Source organism: Strigops habroptila, chromosome 1 (assembly GCF_004027225.2).
Source record: "Strigops habroptila isolate Jane chromosome 1, bStrHab1.2.pri, whole genome shotgun sequence".
Classification (NCBI taxonomy): Eukaryota; Metazoa; Chordata; class Aves; order Psittaciformes; family Psittacidae; genus Strigops; species Strigops habroptila.
In genome coordinates, this window is record NC_044277.2 from 13,039,557 (window position 1) to 13,063,868 (window position 24,312).

The 24,312-nt window shown below is 41.6% G+C and overlaps 1 protein-coding gene across 1 annotated transcript in view; it reads left to right on the plus strand.

Annotated features, from left to right (window-relative positions):
- The window catches only part of SNTB1 (syntrophin beta 1), a 112,529-nt gene that overhangs the window by 44,790 nt on the left and 43,427 nt on the right, over positions 1 to 24,312 (plus strand). Inside the window, exon 2 of the mRNA XM_030487285.1 lies at positions 11,882 to 12,098. Coding sequence (XP_030343145.1) covers positions 11,882 to 12,098 — 217 coding nt within the window. The remainder of the gene's footprint in view (positions 1 to 11,881; positions 12,099 to 24,312) is intronic.

Below are 24,312 nucleotides of genomic sequence, written 5' to 3' on the forward strand. Positions count from 1 at the left end.
GCTGGGAATTGCCAGGTTTCTTTTCCAGCCTCTGTTATCAGCCTCCTGTACCAGTTGACCAAAAAGTACTTGGCAAGCAGATCGCAGACTCTGAAAAACAATAGGTTGTACTATTTTAACCTGGCTTTGACCTAACCTGGAACAGTCAAAACTGGCATTTGGTGTAGTCCGCAAATGTGTTTTGATGTGCCGAGTCAACTGCGCTTGCTGTTCAGCAGCTGTTGAGAGCAACCTGGGTCTGCTTGTCCTGCAGAGAGGTGGGGACCATGCTGGCCCCAGCATTGGCATGGTACCAGGCAAGCCTTGGTAATTCTCTGTAAAAAGGTTTGAATGAAGCAGGAATTGCTTTGTCCTTAAATTGAAGATTAATGTGATTTTTTCTGGGGCAGAAAACATTGCTTGTTTTCTGGATGGATACAGTGTCCACTGAAACAGGATTATATTTACATTATTATTGCAGGGCGATCTGTGAAATAGGCTTTCTATACTACAGTAAAGAGCCATGACCCCTCGCAGAGTTATCTTTTAAGCTGCATGCTAAACCCATGGAGGCTTATGGCTCAAAGCTAATGGGGATTTAACTTCTCACTGAACAGAATTTGAGGCCTAACCCTATTTAGATGCTCTTTGCTCTATTGATTAAATGCCCAGTCCACTGCAAGAAACCTAATAGAATCATAACTATATAAATTTTCCATCTGACAAAATGGGTGCTGGGGACACTCCATGCAATATTTATTAGAAAAGGAGTTTCATCTTAAAAAGACATTTTAAATCAAAATGTCAATTCAAAGGACTGTTTGTTTGTAGAGAAAGAAGTGAATTTGAATGAGAATGTATTTTTCAGAGCAACCCACAAAACCATTTCATGGGGGAAAAAAAAATCAGTTTCTAAATTGAGGATTTTAATGAGGATTTTCACTGCTTCTCTTGTTCCCTGTGTTCACTAATTCATTTCTGAGATCCTCTTTGCAGAATAGTTTTAAATGATGCTGTTTCAAAATAAGAAACCTGCTCTTTCCCCACCCTCAGTCTTTCTCTTCACCCCCAAATTGTATTATGCACTGGAGTTTCAGGAGGACTCTGTTCCATCAGGGAACATCGGCATTTTTTAAGATAGAGTAAGGGGGTGAGAATAGAAGAGCTGTCATCTTGGTAAGAGACTTTGAGCTGCAAAGAGCAGCACATGATGCCATGATCCCGTGGCAGCACAGCTGGGTTTCAGTTGGTCTCTTTGGGGCCTGCAATTCTGAGAATTTCCTATGCTTTCTGAATACCTTTCAGCCAGTGCTAATGACTACTGTGCTTATTCTTTAATTGGTGTAGTTTGTTAGGGTTTTGGTGGCTTATTCATAGAGAAAACCATAATCCCTGGGAGAAAAAGGCTCCATTCAAATGGAAGCCCAAGCACCAAGGTACAAGGATGTGGCTTAATTGTCCTTCTCTTTTTGTAGTCCTTGCTGAACACAGAGTTCTGCTTCCTCCACCTCTTGAAATACAAGGAGTGGTGTCATGTGAGGCCTTGTCTTCCTTACAGTGCCCCAGTGAGCAATCTGTCTGCTTCAGGTGGTTTTCTCCTAGCCTGTAGACCAGCAAGGAGATAGGGTGTAGAGCCAAACCTCAATCAGGTCTGCCACTCTTCTGCTGTGGCAAATGTCTTTGGGTGAAGAAGGGGCAGTTTGAGTTTCTACTTGGATTTCAGAACCAGGTAAAGGTGGTCTTGAGCTAACATTATGCCACGTTGAAATAATAAAAATAGAATTGCTACATTATACCCACCTCTGATAAGAAAAACTCATCCCAGTTCCCTATGATCAATTTAGGGACCTCCTTGGATTTGTGTTTCTTTTTTCTTAGTTATATAGAAGTCTTAAGGCTACTGTACAGATTTTCTTATGCCTCGTCAGAGGAGCTTCTCCTGTTGAACTGTAATGTTGCTGCAGCCTAGGGATGGTAGTTTTTGATGGAGCGAGTTGATTCCTGTGGGCTCACAGTGTAGAACTGGCTGCATGCTTCTCCAAATTTACCAAACTTTGTTATGCCCAGTTTAAATCAGAGAGGAAGAAAGAGATAGGCAGGCACACAGGCATTTACTTGGACACAAGTCCAAGTCACTGAACTTCAGTAGTGTTCAAATTATATTTCTCAATCTGTCTATCTAGTTGTATTTGTATGCCTGTATGGTTATAGATATAATGATATTTATAATCACTGGCATTTGAGTGTTCTGGATATGGCCATTGCTTTCTCCTGTTGGTAAGGTTGCAAACTAAAAGATTCCCCAAAATAAGGTCTTATGTGGAGATCTGATGCCTGTCAATGGATAGCCTAGCCCCAGGAAATACAGCAAGTTCTTAGCTGAATGAGTGCCTTGAGTTTGTTCATTTTCAAAGCTCTTGGTGTTGTCCAGTGAAGAAAGAAAATGATGAACTTTGAAATTTTGCAAGTGGTTACAGCTCTGCTAATCAAAATAAATCCTCTTGAAAGGATCTTGGAAGGTCTTCAAGGTCTTCCCATAGGGAGAAGACTGTAGGCATTGTGAATCTGGTTTTCAGTGGCACTGGGATCCCTTTGGGCTGTTTAAAAATGAAAAGTCATAAAGGTGTAGAAATTTAAGTTTATTGCAGAGAACTCTGTCACTGACTTACTGCATGACTTTGAGGAAGGCATTTTAACTTGTCTGCGTCAGTTTAGCCATCTGTAAAACAGGTACAATCATACACAGCATAATAATTTCCCTCAGTGAGTGCCATTTTCAGTCTATCCTGTACTACTTAATGATTTGTGTGACTGCTGAAATAACACCAAGCTCTAAAACCGTAATGCCCTTATGTATTTTTCACATAATCACTAGTGGTTGAATTATTTGTTCTGACACTTGAGATTACTCATGTAAATAGAAAAATTACAGCATGCTGGCGATGCCAGACACCTTGAATTCCATCTGACTGTGTGGGTGATTGGAGAGGGATCTATAAATACTAACAGAGGGGAAACAACAAGCATGAGCAGCACATGAGAAATTCTGAATCAACTTATTCCTGAGATTTAGAGAATTTTAGAGATTTAGAGATTTTAAAGTTGAGCAATCTGGTCTAGTGGAAGGTGTCCCTGCCATGGCAGGGCGTTGGAACTGGATGATCTTTAAGATCTCTTCGAACTCAAACTATTCTGTGATTCTGTGATATAAAATGTCAGTATTGGTAGGAGATGGTCCTTAGGAATCTGAATACTGCAAGTCCACTGAAGAAATGTATTTTGCTCCATTTCCATGCTTTATGTGAAGCCATGTTTTTCTGATGTACTTTGAGTAGAGTTACAAGCAGTATGATGACTTAATCCTAATATCATGGGACTAAAATCTACTTTTTATCATTTTTTAACTTCTGAAGCATTCTGCCTTGGAGACAAGCAGAAGCTCCGGTTTGATTATCAGTGAGTGACTCACAGGTCCCACAATGCTTTTTCTCAAAATGTGACTGCTAATTTTCATGTTCAGCTCCCAAATTGCCTGTTACAGATGTTTTCCACTTCCATTATGAAAGATTTGCATAGTTCTGATTGTGGAGTTCATAATGTCACACAGTGATGTAGCGAGTGAGCTGTGCCATGTTTTAAATAAAACTGTAGTAAGTTATATAGCTACTGCTTGCAGGTTTTGAGAGTAATCTTTGAGTTTTAGTTTATTAGATAAGGGCTGTTAGTTCAATGTAGCTGCTCCCTGTTCTCCACTGAGTAGTATTTCTTGTGAGTACATGCTCTTCAAGATAGTATCAGTGTCTCCTTCTAGATAAAGCCGTAAGCATTTCCTTTTTAACCAAACATTGTACTTCTGGGGTTTACAGAGGATTTACAAGCTAAAATCTGTCTGCATTTATTTTGGGGGAGTATGTAAAGTTTTTGAAGACAAGTGAATAGCTTATGGGACCTTGCTACTAGAATTCACACATTTATCATTACTGACATATCAAAAACCAGAACTGAATACATCTGGTTTATTGTAACAGAAACTTTGAAATTTAAAATGAACTAAATCACTTGAAGGAAACTGTAACGAATTCCGTGTAGTAGGTATGAGTAATGGAAATTATAACGGAAAGTATTGAGCAATGTCAACTGTAAAGAGTCTGCATTTAGATTATTATTAAGTTACTGGTCTGAATTTTTTCTGTACCAGATTACTGACAACCTGTGATTGCTTTTGATCACTCCATCAGCTCAAGTGCTAGAAAGTGTCATATATTCGGACCTTTGAACCAGACCAGTGATCCAGCCTTAGGCTTCATTGTGATTCTGCGTCAATCAGTTTTGTGCCTGCTTAGTTTTTGTTAATCTATTTTTAACAGAAACCAAAAAATCTCACCCTGACATAGAAACTAGTCCTGTTTCCTAGTCTCAAATATGAACTTTATTATTAGAACTGAGTAATGTAACTCACAAAGGAGCTGAAAGGAGGTGGCTAGCAGTGATGGGCTCCCAGTGACATCAGGGAGAAGTGGCTGAGAAATGCTGTCTGCAGGTGAAGCTTTCAGGCTGTCTCATATAGACCAGAGGGATCTAAGTTGTGTGCTCTGCTCATCCTTACTCTATATGGAGTATAAAACTGTGGCTTTGTGGAGGAATGAACAGGGATAAATACTTCTTAGGTTTTGCAGTTGACAAAATTGATACACTACATAAGATAAGAAGACATTTAAAGCCTTCATTCCCTAGAAACATTTACATTGAAGAAACTCAGAAGGGGTTGAATGAATGTTTGCTGAAGGGGAACATCAGGCTGGGGAATCAGTGGCTGAATCAGCCTGCATGATAGACAAAGTCTCAGGAAAGGATACAGGAAAAGTAACTCTCTGAAGAATTGTTGGTGTTATACGGAAGTATGGATGGCCCAGGAATGTAATATCCAGCTCAAAGTGCTAAAATCAGAGCGGAAAAGGGACCTCCCAGGGTGCAGATTGGAAGAAGGCATCGGCAGGGGCTGCCCTTGCCTCCTTTCAAGACTCACCACTGAGTTTCCTCTTACAGTTTCTTGACTTCTAAGACGCCTTTGGTGGTGTGTTACGTTTTTTGAAACCTGCTGTGGGTAACACAGTGTGACTGGTCCCCGTGCCCTATTAGGGGTATTAAACCCTGAGGTTTCACAGACTGCACTTTTGCATGGCTTCCAGAGAGCACCCAGTTGTCTCCCATTTTCTCCTATTTGATGGGGGCATGGACATGCTGATCCCTTGGTCTGCTGTCTGGACCTCAAGTCTTCTTACCTCATTGACAAAGAAATTCTCTTAACCGTGCAAATTGCTGATTGCAAGGTGCTATGAACAAGGACTGCCTTCATTTTTTGGGTGCAAGTGTGTGATGGTGCTTACAGCACTGCTCCACCCTTTTTATAAAAGCAGCTGCTAATTTAAAGTAACACTTTGAAGTATTCTTTAAATTTTTCAAATGCAATTGTTGTCTCTTCCACCCAACTTGTCTGTAGCTCACTGAAAGCTTGGACTTGAAGCCTGGTTGCTTACCGGCAGCCTTTTAGCACCAATTGCTAATGCCCTCCCTTCAAGTAAAGTTCATCTTAAAGATGTATTTGTCTCCTGGATCTTTCTGAAGTTACTCTTTCAAAACACTCATTCATGTCTTCCATATAAAAAATGTAATAAGCGCATACACTGTATCTATTTTAAAAAGGATTTTAAAAGCAGCCCATTAAAAGTTAGATCCAAGCCTGTCTCTTTAAGGGATGAACAACATACACCGAATTCAGCTGAATTAATTTTAAATCAGCAGAAAATGGTAAATTCAGCTTAGTATCACTGCCGTATGAGAAATGTCCAAAGCATAAAGAGGATTTGTATTCTCACAAGGTGTGTATTTTAACGAATTTGTATCATCTCCCAGAGGTGGAAATCTGATTCTCTTGGCAGATCAAGAGGTTTACTATTTCCAATCTCTTTCAGCGCAGGGGAAAGCAGATGATTTAATGGATGTTGCTTGTCTGAATGTAGTAGCAGATGTTTCTGTAGGAAATGGAGTGGAAACACTCTCAAGCAGGATTGTTGACTAGTTTTTGGTTTATGCCCCCATTAAAGCTGTTGAAAGGGTCATGCGACACATTTTCATGGATGATCTGATTAATAAACTCTTTTCTTCAAGTATTTGGTCTCAGTTTTGATGATTGCAGCAGCAGCTGGACAGACTCTTTTCTCATTTTTATACATGTGTCTTCACTGTAGGTTTGCTCATGGTTAGTGGAAATTTGATCTCATAACGTAAAATCTAGCAGGCAAATTCTAGTGTCATGATACTGAATTAGTTTTAATACAGTAGACCTTTCTCCAGCTCTGTTAATCTCAGTTCCATTGACAGTAGTATAAAATACTCTGCATTTATGTTGTCATTGCATGGGCACAGTTTGTAAATTCTGCAGCAAGACTTCTCCTTTCAGCTACAAGTAGCTTTGAAACCATTTGGGGCATTTTGGTTTGTGCCTTACCAAAAATGCTAGACTGCATTTTTCTGTGTTTGAATGTTTTATCAAGCAAAACTGCACAATCACGCTGAGTGATTGATTTGCTTGGCTGATCTGCCCTTCTGAAGGCCACATACCAGCAGTGATTACTTCTAGGTTTTGCTACCATCCACTTTTTTTAATTTTTGGACAGTATCACTTCAGCAGCTGTTACATGGCTCTGAATTATTCACTTGGACTTGTAGTGGTGCTGTCTACAACCTCAGAAGTGTTTGTCTTCACTGGTTACCTCCTTTCCATGTGGGAAGTGCATACCTGTAGGTTGGACCTCCTCCAGTTCTGCATGAGCAGCTCTTCTCAAATTAACCAAGCATCATTTTTTCAAGAAAAGTTTTGTATGCCATGCTGCCTTCAATACTCTTGCAGATGTTTTGGTGTGCTCACTTCAGCACAGACAAGTCAAGCAGCCCTTCCATACTGAACAAGCTGATAAAGCAATTGATCTCATTTTCGACTTGTGGGCTTGAGTGACTCCAAAGGTTGATTCCTACATGCAGTCTTAAAACGTCTTAAGTATGGTGGAGGGCTTGCCTAGCTTCTCATCTCTGGGCCATCTTTTACGCTGGCAGAAACTAGACCAGATGAAGGTGGATTTATGGGAACTTTGGAAAACTTAGCTTTAGGCAGCAGTAACGTTAGCACATCACTTGAAAATAGCCTCTAGAGGTTTCTGGGTGATGTCTTCTATTTATCTTTGGTAGCTGTCTTTGCATACTTAGGAGAGAACAAATGCATAAAGAGGGACTCCATGCTTTTCCTCAGCAAAGGGGAATTCCTTGATCATCATTCTTCAAGCAGCAGATTTGGGTATGTTGTTCCTTTTGCTTTCATATTGTAAACCTGCATATCCTGTCCTCATTCCTATAGTAATGAAAGAGCTGTTCTCGGGAGTGCTGGCTTCTCTTCAGTGGTCTTTTGTCTTCCCTCCTAGGAAACAGTTTGAATGTGTCAGAACGGTCCTAGTTCCTCAGAACTGAGTCTGGCCAAGAACCTGACCAAGTTGGTCTGTAGTATTTCTCTCATTAAAAGCCTGCTTCTTCCCCTCAGAAAAGTCAATTGTGAATGTAACAAAAGATTAATTGTGGAGACTTGGGATTTGGCAGAAGTGCATATAAATGAAGTGCTTTTTTGGAAGCTGTCTTGCAGATCAAAAAATAAATGCAAAGGATTTCAATGTGTATTAGTGGATTATTTAATTTGATTGCCACTTCCCTTCCTCTTCACTTTGTGGGGAGGGGTACTCCGGAGATTGGAATTTTAATTACTTGACCGCAGTTTCTTATTAGTGTGCACCAAAAGGGTATGGATCATTAATTAGTACTGAATATAAGGATCTCTGAGGTTGAGCTGTAGTATCAAATGGATGAGTCTAGGCAATGCTCGACTGAAATTATAGTCTATCAGTAAATTGAGTTATAATAATGAAACCATTAGATTCTTTTCTCAGTCCCTGAATGTTAGTTTCTGTGTTTGCAGAGTACATTCTGGTGGGCTTAAGGAATGTAGTATTTTGATAAAATATATATTTAATATTTTTATATATATTAGACATATGTACCTATTCTGGAGACATATATATACATACATGCCTATAGAATAGTTATACATATTTCAGAGTTGTTATACAGTGGCATGTCTTATTTAATGTTATTAAATGTTTTGGGGGTTTAACCTATGAGGTAGTTTCATTGGCAATATATAAAAACAGTGTTCTGTATAGCCTGTTTCTCTTTCAGTTGGTACCTGGATTTGTGCTACTGTATCCAAAGGGAAATCTAGCTCTTGAGTGTAATGGTCTGAAAACAGAATATTATCCACATTATTACTTTAATGTCCGATAGTCGGTATCGTATTTTTTCTGTTTTTAAAACTCGATGATGGAAGTGACTTGTATAACTTCATTTATACATTAACTTTGCTGCAAGATTCCCAGATTGTGCAGTATGGAATAGGAATGTGCCTGTAATACATGTTGGTATCAACTTGTTTTTTACTATGTGGATTAAGAACTGGTTATGGACAGGCTGCAAAATGCAGACACGTGTGGGGTCACCATAAATTGCTGTGTGTGTAGTAGGGTTACTGGTGCATTGCTATAAGCCAGAGTGTTCTGCAGTATTTGCATCCAGAGTTTAGAGGTAAACAGGAAATAATTGCTGATAAAACTTATGAATCATCTGGACACCATGTGCCTTATTTCAGCTAAATTTATAAACTGGACTTTGGTTATGGACATGTAATTATGGATGTTGATGGAGCAAATGGAAAACAGTGGCTCTGAAAATTTAAATAATACAAAAAATTATATAAATGGATCAGTTCTGCCACTGTTCCACTCCCATATTCCAAATCCATTTATATGTATCCGTCTGGGAGCTTTTAAAATATGAAACACATTTGAATATTCAAGGGCCATAAAGTCTGGGTTGTAAGACCCAGCAGAATTCAGCAATGAATATGGAGAGCTGGACTTGTATTTAGTTGGAAGTAGGAAGTAGTTAGAAAAGTAGTAAAATCAATGTGGTTTTTGACAGAAAACCTATATTCACTTTATTTTGCAATTATTTACAGGATGATGTTCGGCAGTTTACCTGTATGTTAGTGGGTCATGTAAGTCTCTGGGGCTGAGCAACCATCTCCTTTGAGAGTCTATAGAAACTAGATGTCTGGGAGTTCAGTATTTGGCAGGAGTTTTCATAGTACATTTTTCCTCAAGGTAATTTTCTTGGCTTTTGCTGTGTTTGAGACTTAGTTTGTGGAAAAAGGGTTGTGTTTCTGCGCTCTCCTCCTGCTCCTGCTTCCTCTTTCACAGGAGTTTCTGAAACAGTGCAGCTGCCTGACACAAATTCACTGGTGCGTCGCATGGAAACTTGGCTTCTTGGCACATGGAAGGAACCGTTCTTTTCTTCTGTCCCCGTCTCTGGGGAATTAAATTCACATTTTGTGTTCCTGCTTAGGTTTAGAGCCAAATTTTTCACTTCAGCTTCCTTCCTCCCCCTGCCCCTCTCTCCTTTCCTTAATTAAAAGATGCTCAGGTCGAGTGCATATAGCTGCAGCTGAAAAAGGATGAAAATAGCACAAATGAAATAGCTACACTATTGAAACCTGGACCTTTATTTAGCCTCACATCTGCTGCCATGTCACTGTAATGGAGTTCAAAAGCTGACTGGATTACATTTTTCAACAGATTAATTCATAATCTCTAAATTTAAAGGGAACAAATTTTTGTTTGGAGTCAAACATGATTTTTTACTGCTTCAGCTGTTCTTTCCATCTAAGTTAATGACAAAGTCATATTCATTCAGCGTAGACAGGAATAGATTTACTACATCTGTATGTGTTCAGTCTCTCTGTTTCCCAGTCTGTGGGTACATCCAAACTGAGATGCTGTCTGCTAAAACTAATACCTGTATGACACTAGCTAAAGGGGCTTATTTTCAGCATCTTTGAAAATCAGCTAATTTATGGAGTACCCAAGCATGAGCACTGGTTGGTTTTGAGAATTACGTGACGTGGGTTTTTAGCTAATGGACTTCAGACAGGTGTCTACAAAAAGATCAAAAAATCAATCTCAACACATTTTGCCTTAAATAGTTTCTGGAAGCCTGGAAGAATCCCGTGCCAGCTCTCCCCTGAGCAGGGGAGAAATTAATTTCAAAAATTACTTGGAATAGTATGCGGCAAAGAAATCAAAACAGCATTGTTGGGTAGGACACTATTTCTGATAAATCACAAATAATGCTTCTCACAGAGGACTATCCTGTAAAATACCTAAACATGTAAGTCCTTATAGTGGAAGTTAACAGATTTTTTTAAAAAGAAGAAATGGCAAGATGTGCACTAAGGATTTTTAGAGAAAAGATAGCAAGAGATGCTCACAGAGCCTGGACTCTAGTTTTGCACACTCTTGGTAAAGCGGCTATGAAGTGCCTTGAAAATAGTGCTGCTGAAATTACTGTATCTGTGGTTTTGGTAGAGCTGTTATGAAGTGCCTTGAAAATAGTGCTGCTGAAAATAATACTCACCTTATCTGTGGTTTTGACAGAAACACTGTTATTCTTCTCTGCTCCTCTGAATACTTCCCTTGCTTTCACTTTGAACTTAAAAACGTCCGTCTGCTTTCCCTAATTTAACCTCCTTCACCACAGCGCCCTTTGGTAATTTACCCATCTTTTTGTTACTCAGTTGTTCCCAGCTTCTTCAGCCAAGCTCACATGATGATCTGTATGGTTTCCTTGAAGTTTTCTCTCACAGCATTTTCATAACTTTGTAAGTTCACAGTGCTCCTGCCATTTTCAATTCATGTTGTTGCAGTTTGAATTATGGGTACAATTGAGGGGCAATAGCCAGTTAGGCAGCCACAGCTGTGTACATTGGAGGCACACGTTTAACCAGGGTGCTTAAATGTGAGGTCTTTTCTTGGTCGAGGTCTGTCAGGTTTGTGAAGGAGGCTGGCTGGCAGATTTGCCGAACACATGAAAAGCAAAAGCAGAATTGATCTTGAACTGCTTAAATAATTCAGAAATAAAGGGAAATTCAGAAAAAAAGGGAAAATTATGCAATATTTGCCTGCATAAAGAGACTAATATGAAGTATGAGTGTAAAAGAGGTATTTTTGAATACATTAAAAATCATTTGGGAATCCTACATTCACATTCCCTATCCACACTGGAAAAAAGCATTGGAAGAGGCTGAGAAGAGATCTAATCTGACACCTCCACTCCCACTCAGTGGAGAGTCAGAGTCAGGCTCAGACTCAATTTCATTTCCCCAAGAGAAGGCTAAGAGGTGTACTGGTTCTTGTTTATTCCATTTATATGTCCAACTAGATCAGCTAAAACTGCTTCTCCGGAAGCAGAAATAGCTGTTGAGATCAATGGCGTGACAATGACAAGCGTGAACCAGAAATGAGATGTGAGCTTGCAGCTCTGGGAGTATCACTGGAACGTTTTAGGTACGGGAATAATACATTCACTGTCATTTTGTTGAATGTCTTTCTTAAAAACTTCCCTGTACCTCAGCCATGAGGTCATGGCTTCTCTGCATAGGAATGTCTGCATGGTGACTTGCAGCCTGTCAAGTAGAGGTTGTATGGCTCTCCTGGCCTTATACTAACTATATGTTGTTATGTCATCTATTCTGTTCTTTTCCCTTGTTTTACTCATTGCACCACACTGAGATTGGCAGCAGTCAGATCTCCATCTTCTCTATTTGCACAGCTTCCAATGCTGTGATGCTGGACAAGTAGAAATAATGAACAGCACTGAGGGTTGATACCAGCTCAAAGAACTCACATGGGATGCAGCTACTGAATATCCATTTGTTTATTGCTTTCCTTTGTATTTTCCTTTTCCACAGTGAAATACATGAGAGAAGCAACCCCCTATGTGAAGAAAGGCTCCCCTGTTTCAGAAATCGGGTGGGAGACACCTCCCCCTGAGTCTCCTCGCCTGGGTTGTGCTTCTACTGACCCATTGTCGCAGCTTTCGCTCTCCATCCACAGAGACAAGAAGACAATACCGCTCAAGATGTGCTACGTGACGCGCAACATGACAGTGTCAGACCCTGAAAACAGGTAAGCGGTGGATTTGCCTGGGGCTGGGATTTGCCCTTTTCAGCAGTGGGATTGGTGAGCAGGAGCTGCTGGTGGGCTCTGGACACACAGCAACCCCATGAAGATGGCTGGGCGGTGGTGTCTGAGCCATGTGGTGCTGGGTTCAGCTTTTGCGTTGTGCCAGAGAAGCTCTTCAGTGCAGTAATCCAACATTTTTATTAGAAATAGAATCTCAGGGGTTCGTTTTCATCCTGATGAAGTGTCTGCTTTTGAACTAAAAGACGCTGTACGCAGTAATTGGTTACATCCTCTGGGCTGTCGTAATCTAATTGCACTAAATTGCATTTTCTTTCCTTTTTCAATGATTATTATTTTAAGAATGGCCTGTTTTGTCCATTCAGTTCTGGGCATTTAAGTCAAGAATAGGAGAAAAGTTCCACTTACAAGACATTAATGGGGAATTTCTGTGACTTCTTGGGGTTTTTTTTATAATGTTAAAAATAGGATGCGCTCTTACCAGCTCTTATTTATAACATATGTGGAACAGCTGCACCACACCAGCACACTCTCTGATCCCTGCTCTACCAGCTGCTGATATAAAGGGACGAGTCAAGTCAATAACACAGACGTGATTCTTCCATCCAAATAATGGCCTTTTTGTTTTCCTACAGCGTGCTGCCTTGCCCAGAAGCTGGGTGTAATGCCTTTGATTCTCAGCACTTACAGAAGGATAAGGGGAAGAGGGGAGAGCAGAAGGGGGCTTGGGGAGGACGAGTTCCCCTGTAATCTCTTGCATTGCAATTCAGAAACTGTATCAGTATCTGTGTAATTTTCCTTCTTTCCTTTTTTTTTATATTTGACTTTCTTTTAAGTTCCCCCCCCCCCCATGCTTTATTGTTCAGTATTGCTTTACTTTGCTTCTGTTTTTCATCTCATTAAGTGGTTACCACCATAGTCAGTGATAACTGGCCACATCAGAAGTGCAATTTTAAGATAGTAGTTACCCAAGCAGTCTTTCTCAAGTTTAAATCAAGGTGGTTATTGATAGAGGTCACTATTTTTTTCATATATATGAAAAAATATATGTATGTGTGTATGCATATGTATATGTATGTATAGCTTGAGATGTTGAGGTTTGATGGGTGCATTGCTAGCCTGAGAGTTTGTAGTTCTCTCTGCCATGGAGTGTATTATAAAAATACCCATGCAGGTTGCATTGTTTGAATCAGCACCATGTAACAATGCTTTACACATGTTGACTTCATTCTTCCAGCATTTTCCCCCCCTTTTTCTGAACCGCATTGTAGTTCTCAGCTTCTGTCACTATCATGGTCCTCAGTTTTGTTTGAAGGCCAAGAGGACTGATTCAGAAGGACACACTCATTCCTCATGATACTTCTGCAACGGAGCTGACTTTTTCAAGGCGTGCTACAAATATGTGTGTTCTTAGGTGTAACTAGGAAGTAACGTGTGGGAGAGTCATATTGCTTGTTGTCATGGTTTTCATTTTTGTTGCTGTCACGTCCTGTGGAAAGAGTGACTTCTGATTTTTGCTGTAGTCCAACACAGTGCAGTGTACAGTCTAAGCCAAATTTTTCCATCTGAGCACACAGCACCTCACCATTGTGCTAGCTGCAGTGTAATAGCAGCATCCATCGATTCACATCTTTACCTGTTTCAGGTTTTTTTAACAATTCTGAATACTGGAACTGATATTTCTTAGTAGAAATGCTATTACAATGCAGCCACCGTTTCCCACTGGTATATATCAGTGGTGCGTTGACCCCAGCTGGATGTCGGGTGTCTTCAGAGCTGTTCCTCTGACACTCTCACTCCTGTCACTGGCTGCAGTTGTTCCTTTGCAGCAACTTTTCCCCTTCTTAAATATGTTATCCCAGAAGTGCTACCACCATTGCTGCTGGGCTCAGCTTTGGCCAGTGGTGTGTCCATCTTGAGCTGTCTGGAGTTGGCTCTGTCAGACATGGGGAAAGCTTCTAGCAGCCTGTCACAGAAGCCACCCCTGTAGCCCCGCTGCTACCAAAACTGCCATGCAAACCCAGTGCAGTATCCCAAGATGGTAATCTGATTCCACAAAAATAGTTTGATCTTCATTCACAGCAGAGCCCAAACCATGTCCTTACATGCTTATGACACTTCTGTTTCATAACCCAGTGACCTGACACACATAGATCTTATAACTGATGGTGTCACTTTGCTGGACGACTTTAAAGAGCACTGCTGACAGGCTGCCAAAGCATATGCTGTCCATAAAAGGACTCCTCAGGACTATAGCTGAGCTAATTTTCCTCTAAGCCCAAGCGTGGACATAGAAAACCTGAATTTTCCAGTGCAGGTATTACTCCAGTGCAGGCTGGAGATCATGTCATAGCGGGGTTGTGGGACCAGGCTGAACTAGTTTGATGTTCAGCATGAGAAGATACGTATGTTAAAGGACCCAGAAGGAAATACCTGCTTGTTGGCACTGAATCGTCTCCAGTTGTTAGAAAGATGGGGTGAAATGTGGGTTTAATGGGCATGAAGGAAGTTACACATACAGTTTTCCTACTAGACCTGGTAGCCCTGCATAGGTTTTCTGCTTGTTCTTGAAGAGTGGCCCCACTTAAGAGATTCTGTGTCTACTCTGCAGTGATTTGGGAGCAAAGTTAGGTGCTTTTAGAGCCAGCAGTTCTCAGATGTCTCTGTCACCTAATCTGTCTGTGGGTTCACTCTGAAGGAGGTAGGGGATTGTCTTATCTGTTACCCAATTAAAAAAGCTCTAAGATACCAAGAGGAAGATCCTTAATCCAAACCAATGCCAAACTTAGTGTATAAGACTTTTTTTTTTTAATAGTACAAACATGGTAACAGGAGAAAAGATGCAGAGCATCTTAGTGGCATCTGTGTCATTCTCCTCTAGACACAGGGGCCGTTGTTATATTTTAGGCTGAAAGAAACTAGGTTAAAAGAATTACTACTTAAATCTGTTCTTTTTACTCTTTTCTTGGGGTTTTTTTGCCAGAATTTTTACCGATAAGTGTCCTTGGTGGCAGCATTAAAGGTTAATGTCAGGCCTGAAAGGGGAGCATCCCCTTCCAGTGAAGGGACATGTGAGAGTGGTCTCAGCTAATAAAATCAATAAGCAGTAAATCTTACTGCAGAATAAAAAGATTTTCATCAACTTCTAATGAAGATATTAAGGAATAGGGGAAAAAAGTAGGTCTCTGAGGTGAAATCTGTTCTGTTGGTGCTTTTAAAGTCTTGGGACGTAATACAAAGGTACTTACATACACAGCACAGGAGACACAACATTCCGTGGAGGAATGAGGCCATGCTGCATGGGCTGGAAAGGTTTCCTCATCTGCCTTTGAAATCACCCTAAAATCCTCCTTGCATTTCATTCAGCCAAAGCCAGGAGTTGTGGGCCTGATCTGGCCAGCTCTTAGTGTGCACAGGTCACATTTTTCCACTGCCAGGAGTCCAGAGCAGTGTGATCCTTATAGGGAGCTTCAGCAGGGATCCAGTATTAAAGATGGAGTTACTCCATCTTTGGCAAGATTTGGCCCTCTGATAGGAAAGGTTTGCCTTGGTTTTGAAGCTAGGAAACATGAGCCAAGACAGATTCCCAGCAGCGTGGTGCTGGCTGCCAGCTGCATGCAGTGGCAGTGCTGCAGCAAGCACAGTGCAGCTTGTAGACTTCACACCAAGGACACGTGGAGAAACAGATAAGGAACTTCCTTTATCTGTTGTGCATTTCATGGTTGGACTGAGAATTACGATTGGAAGGTAGAATTGAGCAGGTACGTGTTAAAGGTGACAGATGAACTGGCTGGTATCAATTCATTCTGCGCTCTGCGCACTGAGCTGCATCTGGGAATTACCCAAGCTTCCCAAAAAGACAAGGAGGTGTAAGACAGACTGAGATCTGTTTACTCGAAAGGCAGCTGTAGTCTTAAGCTGCTTCATTGCTTTAATTAATTTAAATTTTCTTTTTCATTGATTCACGGAAAGAAGGTACTTGCAAGATTTACTGCAAAGCTGTTGCTCTCCAAAACCGATCCTTTTCACACATTCTTACTAACACTTTTTTCTTTCATTATTTAGTAACACATCAGTAATGTGCAGTAACAGGGTCAGTGAGATTTAACATTTTGAATTGTAATTGATGTGTAAGCATTTATGCAAGCATAATATAGCCCTGTGTGATCCTGAAGTGGCATTTCAAAATCTTAAATACAAAACCAAATTCTGGTTAATTTGGATATACTTACTTTTGTTACAGTAAGGCATGAAAACAAAAGTTGAAGCTTCTTTAAAGTAAGAACTGAGTTTTAGCCAAGTTTAATATGACATAGTAAAAACTAGTCCTTGTGCCAAAAAATCTGAGCCATGAGTGCTGATAACAAATGTAAGAAGTTAGCAGAAGAGCATGAAGATGAGATAGAAACAAACATCTTTAAGTAGAAGTCAGGGATCGGTGACACTAGCATAGGGCAGCACTGCCCAATATTTAACTTCCCGACTGTTTTCCTGATGCATTTCTAATGCTTCACATTTTCAGCTGTGGGGCTGATTGATTATTTATGTAGGCGATGTCTGGAGTGCTAGTAGAAACTCCATGCCTCCTCAGTAAAACTACAGAAGATGACTGCATGTAGTTTGGGACCTGCCAGCACTCCCAGGTTCACTGCTGATCCAAAGCACAACTGTTTAAGAGGACTACAAGACTTGGCATATTCAGACTGGACATTACAAAGCATTTTTGTACCAAGAGGGTGGTCAGACACTGGAACAGGCTTCCTAGAGAGGTGGCCAATGCCCCAAACTTGTCAGTGTTTAAAAGGCATTTGAACAGTGCTCTTAATAACATGCTTTAGCTTTTGGTCAGCCCTGAAGTGGTTAGGTAGTTGGACTAGATGATCATAGAATCATAGAATCATAGAATAGTTACGGTTGGAAAGGACCTTAAGATCACACAGTTTCAAGCCCCCTGCAGTGGGCAGGGTCACCTCACACTTAACCATGTCACCCAAGACTCTGTCCAACCTGGCCTTGAACACTGCCAGGGGTGGAGCATTCACAACTTCTCTGGGCAACCCATTCCAGTGCCTCACCACCCTCACAGAAAAGAACTTCTTCCTTATATCTAACCTGAACTTCCCCTGTTGAAGTTTGAACCCATGATTGTTATAGGTCCCTTCCAACTGAAATGTTCTAGTCTGGTCTATTCAATTCTGTTCGGAGTAGAAATGAAAGACATTTAGCTCCTGCACCTCTTCAAGCTCGTGCCGATACAATTTAAGGGTGACCAAGGAGGCAGAGAGGCAAGTATTAGGCAACGGAGAAGAGTCTGGACGTCTTGTTGATGAAAGTGTGGGCTGACTCATGCCTCCACCCTGCCTGTTTCCTGCTTGGTAAATAGGACCATACTTTGATATTGCCAGGCACAAGCAGCCACTGGTATACAAAGCAAAGGCTGGATTCTCCTTGAACAGCAGTGTGGTTTAGGTGTGCAGTTTTGCACCCAGGTTTTTTCCCTGCTGACAAGGGAGCAGATCCCCCCTAGTCATATACCTGATGTGAGGCTGACAGAGAGCAGGGTACTGCCACAGTGACTGTGGTACCAAGAGTGAGTTACGGCTGCTCTCATAAAGCTTAGGTTCCATTTGTCTTGGTTTTTGCCTCTTGCCTCTTTAAGAGGTAGTTCGGTAACACTGGGCTCAGCCACTGGCACTGGCTACTGGTAGAAGCACAGATGGAGTGAGATGCTGGGCAAAGGCTGAGTCCTAGACCCAAGACTAAGGTGATGAACTGTTTCCATCACAGCACGCTGGAGCTGTGTCAGCCCTGGGTGGACACCAGCAGTTCTGTAGGGCTTCCTGGGGAGGTGGAAATCTTCTGTTCCTAATGGACAGTGCAGATTTAGTAGGACTGGCCTCTGGTTTAGGAAACAAGTCTTTTTTCTGTTACCATGTGTTGTAGGTGGGCAAAAGAAAGAAACAGGACTTATGTATGCATGGGGGATAGTGCAAGGATAAAGATACTATAATGGGCGCATTACTGGTATTAAAAAAGTCCCCCTCCACAGCTCCCCAAGGAATTTGTCCCTTGCTCCTTGTGCTGTTATTGAGCTGCTCTCTGGCTGTAAATAAAACCCCTGTGAAATGGAGAGGCTGTACTTAATTCGCAGTGTTGTCGTGAGCTACAGCTTGAGGTCCTTGGATGAAAGGCATATAGTACTTAATTATCATTATTGGCACAGACATGTTTTACTATTCGAATATCAGTAAGTCCTTTGAAGAAGTCACTGTGCTGGCTAGAGTCAAAGTCCTGATTTATATCATGAATTTTTGTTACTTTTTTTTTTCCCCTGGTGGGCTGTGTTTGTTATCTGTTTAGATTACTGTTAAACCAGGGAAGAAATCAACAATCCAACATTAAAGCAACTTGAAAGGATGTAATTAAAATCCAGAAAAGAACAAAAATTACAATAATCAGGGTGAAGCTCCGGTTGACTCTCCCCTCACCTTTAAATCACCCTTTTGTGCTATCCCACTCTGTTATAGAAGGATGACCTACCACTGTGAAGCCCTTTACATCCTTGCCCACAAAGGGTTGTGAATTTAAGGTCAAGGTGAATGTGGGTTTTAACCTTAGCTCCTGACTATTTTAGTGTTATGGATCCAGATCCTCCTTTCATGTAAAGTTGGATGTTTCTTGTCATATTCTTCTTTGTTTATAGTACTGTAACTGCTTATCTGCCCTGAAATCTGCTCTTTACTGGAAGGGGTGAACAAGTGGGCGGCACTTGAGATTTATCTACTGTTCTCTCCTTTCAAGCTGACAGAAGTTAGGTGATTTAGCTAAAAAGGCATTCGCAGCATCCCCTTCTATACCCTGAGGGCAGGAGAAGGAAGAAGTTGGGATATGGGGGAAAGGAGTGTGATAGATGAATGGCTGGGCATTGAGGAAGGCCTCCTCGCTTGATACATTAACATGTCCTGTCTAAGAGTTGCATTGTTGTGGGACCCTCCTTGGTAGCCAGGGTCAGTGCTTTCAGGCGTAGGGTTGTCATGTGTGAGACCTGTAAGATTCCATTTCTTCTCTTATAACAGAAGGCAATCATTAACTGCTAGAATTAATTGGTTCAGGCTGTGCTGTCTGACAGTCCTCTATCATCTACATCATCTGCTTTCTGTGCAGCTCTGCAATTGCTGGTGGATTTTGGAAGCTGTAGTCATCTGTCTTGATAAGGGGCAGTTTTCCAACCTTGTAGGAACTGGAGCTCTGAAGCCTCTAGGGAGAAAAGGTGAATTTTTTATTTTGGGGTTTATTTTTCATTATTAGGAATAGTTATTTTCTATCATTTGTGAAACTCCCCACCGGCCAAATGGGTCATCAGGTTTGCTCGGGGTTATACGAACTTACAGCTCAGCCTTAGTTTCTTCTTCCAGGCTTCTGGAATGCCACTGAGATCAGACACCTCTATAGGACTGTCCCTTCTGTACAGAGGAGCATTTTGGTCTCTTTAGTCAAATCACTAGCTGAGCTTTTTGGAAGAAAAAACCCCCGCACCAAACAACCCAAAGGCCATTTTTTCCAGAGCAACCTCAAGAATATTCATTTACATAAACACATCAGCAAACCAGGTTGAACTTTGGGTGTTCATTTACTTGTATTTACTTCAGGTTTAATTTTCATTTTGTTAAATCATGTTAAAATAGCTTTCTAATGTCCTAGTGATGTGCTGTAGTCCCTGGGCAACATCTGACAAGTGAATTGCTGCGGGAATGTGCCAGGATTTGGGAACACAGTGGAAACCCCTGAGTTTTCAGCAGGGTGTTTGAGATACCAGTGTGGAACTGGATAGTTACATCATGTTGTGACTGACCTTCAATCTGTGCAGGTCCTGGTGAATCTGGGATTAGTCACATCTCATTTTGTTGAAAAACAAGTTGCATCTTTTCCCATGACATAATGACATGGGGCTTTCCTCCCTCCCCATCCTTCTGGGCCAGGCAGGCAAGCTCCTGGTGTTCTTCCCTTCTCCAGCACAAGTCAAATAGGAATGGGCAAAGCTTGTGCACACGTTACTCAAAAGAAGTATTTATGCATGCATGCAGATATGTGAGTGCAAATAACACTCTGTGTACGTGTGTGTGTGTGTGTGAACGGGACCGAATGTGGCCTGCAGGAATCAAATGTGTCACAGTGAGTGGGTGGCGAGGAAGGATGTGTGTGGTGTGGAGGTGGCAGTAGCAAAGCTGGCAGGGAGCTTTCAGATGGATTTTTGATGAAAAAACTTTTAACCCAAGTCTTTGTTTTCTGTTAAAATATTTAAATGATGAGTTTATGGAGGAAAATAAGAGATGCTGGTGGGGTTTTGTGCCGTATTTTGGGGTTTTCTTCAGCCGCTGTTTTGAAATCAGAGAATTTCAATTTTTCCAACCAGCTCCAACTGTAGAGGATTGAGCTGAAGAAGAGAAGTAGGAGCAAAGGAACTGGAAATTAATCAGGGGAGAGGGAACAAAAAGAAGAAACTGCCTTGAGAAATGCATGGAGGGAATGGAGGAGACCAAATTAAGAATAAGTGATGGACAAAGAAGCCAACCAGCGAGGCGAAGTGATGTACTTGGTGGAAGTGAAAACTGCAGCAGATTTACTTAGTGGAGATTTTTGAAAAAGGGAGAAAAATCAAAGCATTGAAGAGATGGAAAAAGAGAAATACTCCAATAAATGTGTTGCAGATTAAAGGGAAAGGAAGAGCAGTTGTGAGTGCTGCAGGGCAGGACAGAGGAGGGCAAACAGTTAATCATGTTTTATGTGTGTCTGCCTGTAAAGGTATGTACGTGCTGACATCCAAGCTGCCACTAAATAACGTTGGAGGAAAATTTTAACACCCTTGAGATTTGCCAGAAAAAGAAAGCTGATATGCAGGGGTTTCAGTTTCCTGCCATGCTCCTCGTCCCCATAGTCTTTGTGTTATGGCCTGGAGCCAGTGACAACCTCGAGACCCTTTTTCCTGCCTTGCTGTTGTCCTGTGGTCAGTGCTGGGCTTTCCCTTGCTTATCAGGAGGTCTGCAAATTGGATTTCAGTCTTACAGCTCCGATGTGGCTGGACCTGCCATTAATCAACAAGCAAGGTTTTCAGCTGGTGTATTCGAAGCTGCACCCTGTGTAGTCACTCGTGTAGCAGCACATTGCAAATTACGGCCACGGCGTGCACCTCGGGAGGTGAGCTGCTGTCATAGATGCCCCAGCTCAGTGTTGGTAGGTGCTAAGGATGGGCTTCAGTGCTTAAGTTGTACGCACTGACGTTACTATTTTAATACCTTGTGGTCACGTCTAGCTTTTACATGTGTTACTGCTGATGGAAATTCCAGTTTTCCTGTAGTAGGAATCAGGGAGAGTGACACTGAAGTTGTTGCTTCTTCTCATCACTTAACGTACGGCTTTTCCATTGATCTCTCAGTCTATTCAATGGGAAGATGAGTTTTCTGCCAGTAGTGAAAGTGCCAGGAGGTGACCCATGCCCGCCATCCCTGAAAGGCTGGCAATATCTCCAGGAGGCTGGCTCCCAGGAGGTAGTCTCTCCACAGCACTCAGAGGCCAGGAATTGATCCATAGGGAATTTGTGGTTTTGACGTCATGGCTGTTGAACAGGCTTCTGTTCTGCGTCACTTGGCAGCTAAGCGGTGATCCCTGGGATTTCTCAATCATGGAATCTAAACAGTAGGTGTATAAAATAATGAGACACTGAGATACAGCCTACAAGATGAGGTGGACCTGCTGTTTGTCTCTTACAGCGAGGCTTTCTCCCATTACAATTCATGCCCCTGACAGAGCTCATCTATCAGCAGCCCTGCTCATTTTTCCCATTTCCTTATTAGTTTTCATCTATGCTTGTGGATCACGACCCCTTCTTTCCTCTCGGTCGTACTACAGCACTGCCTACCAGCAACAGCAACAGTGGTATTCCTTCTCAGAAGACATCTAATTCTTCTCCAAGCCCATGAGCTCTTATTTATGCAGCAGCATGAGACTCTTCACTCTCACCTCAATCTGAAGGGGTCATTTACCACTGTTACCAGCTACAGTCAGGTGCTCTTTGCTTAGCCCAGATGCAGCTCCAGCTGCACAAGGTTTGCCAAAACAATAGGTTTTTTTCCCCTAGCATTAATACACTTTCCCATATGCTGTGAGAGTTGCATTATGGGGTCTTGGTCAATGAATTGACCGCGCCAATAGCTACATCTTCTGGTCTTAAAGTTTCAGGCAGCACCTTTTAAAGGTTAAATCAAATTCCTACCATGCTTCTGATCCTCCCCCCCCCCCCCCCCCAAGTAACTGACCTCACTGCTCCTTTAAGCAGCACTTTTGCCATTTTTTGGTGCTGAATCCACTGTGAAGAAGGCTGGACTGTGTATTCCTGCGTTACTATTGCAACCGGAACATGAAGAAAAAATCAAGTAAGAAAAAGATTAGAGGGCTTTGGGGAAATGAGGACAAAGAGTTCTGCTCCTTAACACCCACAGACATTTAAAAACTATCAAATGACTTTTGTAGTTGTTCTGGGCAGAGAAGGAGACCGCATGTGATGTGCTCTGCAGATCACTCAGCATTGGCACACAGCAATGTGAGCAAGTCCGTTACAGAATCATGTCTTTTCCTTACTTGCATGCAGTGCGACTCCACTGATATCCCTTTTATTAAAGACCAGCTGGCATCAAATAGAAATGAAAACCACTGTGGCAGCTCAATTAGTGATACATGTACCCTCTGTTTGTACCTCAGTCTAGTCCAGCTCCCAAGAAATGAGTATCTACAGTGTTTTTACCACTGTAAGTTAAGACAGCATGTACCCTTGTGATGGTGAGGGGACTGAGAGTCTTTCTTTTATATAGAAAAAAATCTGCTTGATTACCACTTGGTAAAATTGCTTTCACTTCCATTTAGGTGCATCAAATGAAGGTGCTTCTTCAGTGTGTGCTGGGGCATTCATTGCAAGTCTAGCAGTCTCTTTATGAAATATTTTCCTTGCAGATTAAACCCAAAGTTTCCATTGTTTAATTTTAATGTATTTTATTCCTGGTGCATCTCCTGATGCTGCATGTAGAATTGAAAAAGGATTTAAACAGGTTTTTTACTTATTTTATAACAAAACCTACAGGGATTTAAATATAATCTGTGTGTTCCTCTAAGTCCCCCCCTTATGCCGGAAAGGCTCCTGTGTTTGTACACTCAGAAATCAACAGAATTACTTACTGTGGTTTCATGTGCAAAGAATGATAGAGGAGATGGAGTGAGCAGTTTGGCCCTTGATCCCTGTATAAGTTTGCAGCCTGTGGCAGAGTGTTTTGTTCCTGGCTATGCTGGTGTAAAATCAAAGTAGCGCGATGAACTTGAATAACTCTGGCTCCAGCTTATCATTAACTTCAAGGGATTTACTCCACTTTAATCAGTCACTGAATGCATAATCTGACCCGGGAGGAGGTATAAAGTGTAAATCAGTGCCTGATTTGGTCCTGAGCCAATGCTGGTGGGAGAAGTGCTTTCAAGGGATTTGATAAAAGGTATTTCTTAGATAATGAACACTCCTGCAGAAGGAGTCCTTATCAAATGTAGAATGAGTATGCTCTATCAAACATTTGCTTTCAACTTCTTCTGATCCTCTGTAAAGTAAAAACTCTGGATGATGAAGCGAGGGAGCAAGTTTTGGCCTCTTACGTGCAAGGTTATGGCATTGGGAAGTGCTGGGTTTTGTGTCACCCCATGTTCTGTGGGTGGAGAAGGGGATGCTGGAAACACTGTGGCTCAGTGGGACTCTTTGAGAAGGAGAGAGAAAATTACTCTTTTATTATAAGGTTTGCCAAATGATCTCTGAGAAAATGTGATATCATTCATATGCATTGCCAAGCTGGAGAGATGCCGCGCATCTTGGCAGCCATCTAGAGCTAACATATAATTCCTTTGGGTTGGTATGGGCTTTATCAGAAACAGCTCCATATGCAGTATTTACATAACTGTGGTGGAGTGTGAGAATAAACACAGCTGTGGCATTGCCCTAAATATTTCAATTCAGCGGGGAATTAAGGGAACTTTATCACTGAACTGCAGATAAACAGAAGTCAGTAAGCGGTGGTCAGTTTAGCCAAGGAACAAATCAAAGCTACAATGACTGGACTGCTGGAAACATTTAAGTGCTTTAGTGTTGGAGTTTACTAAGGTCATTGGTATT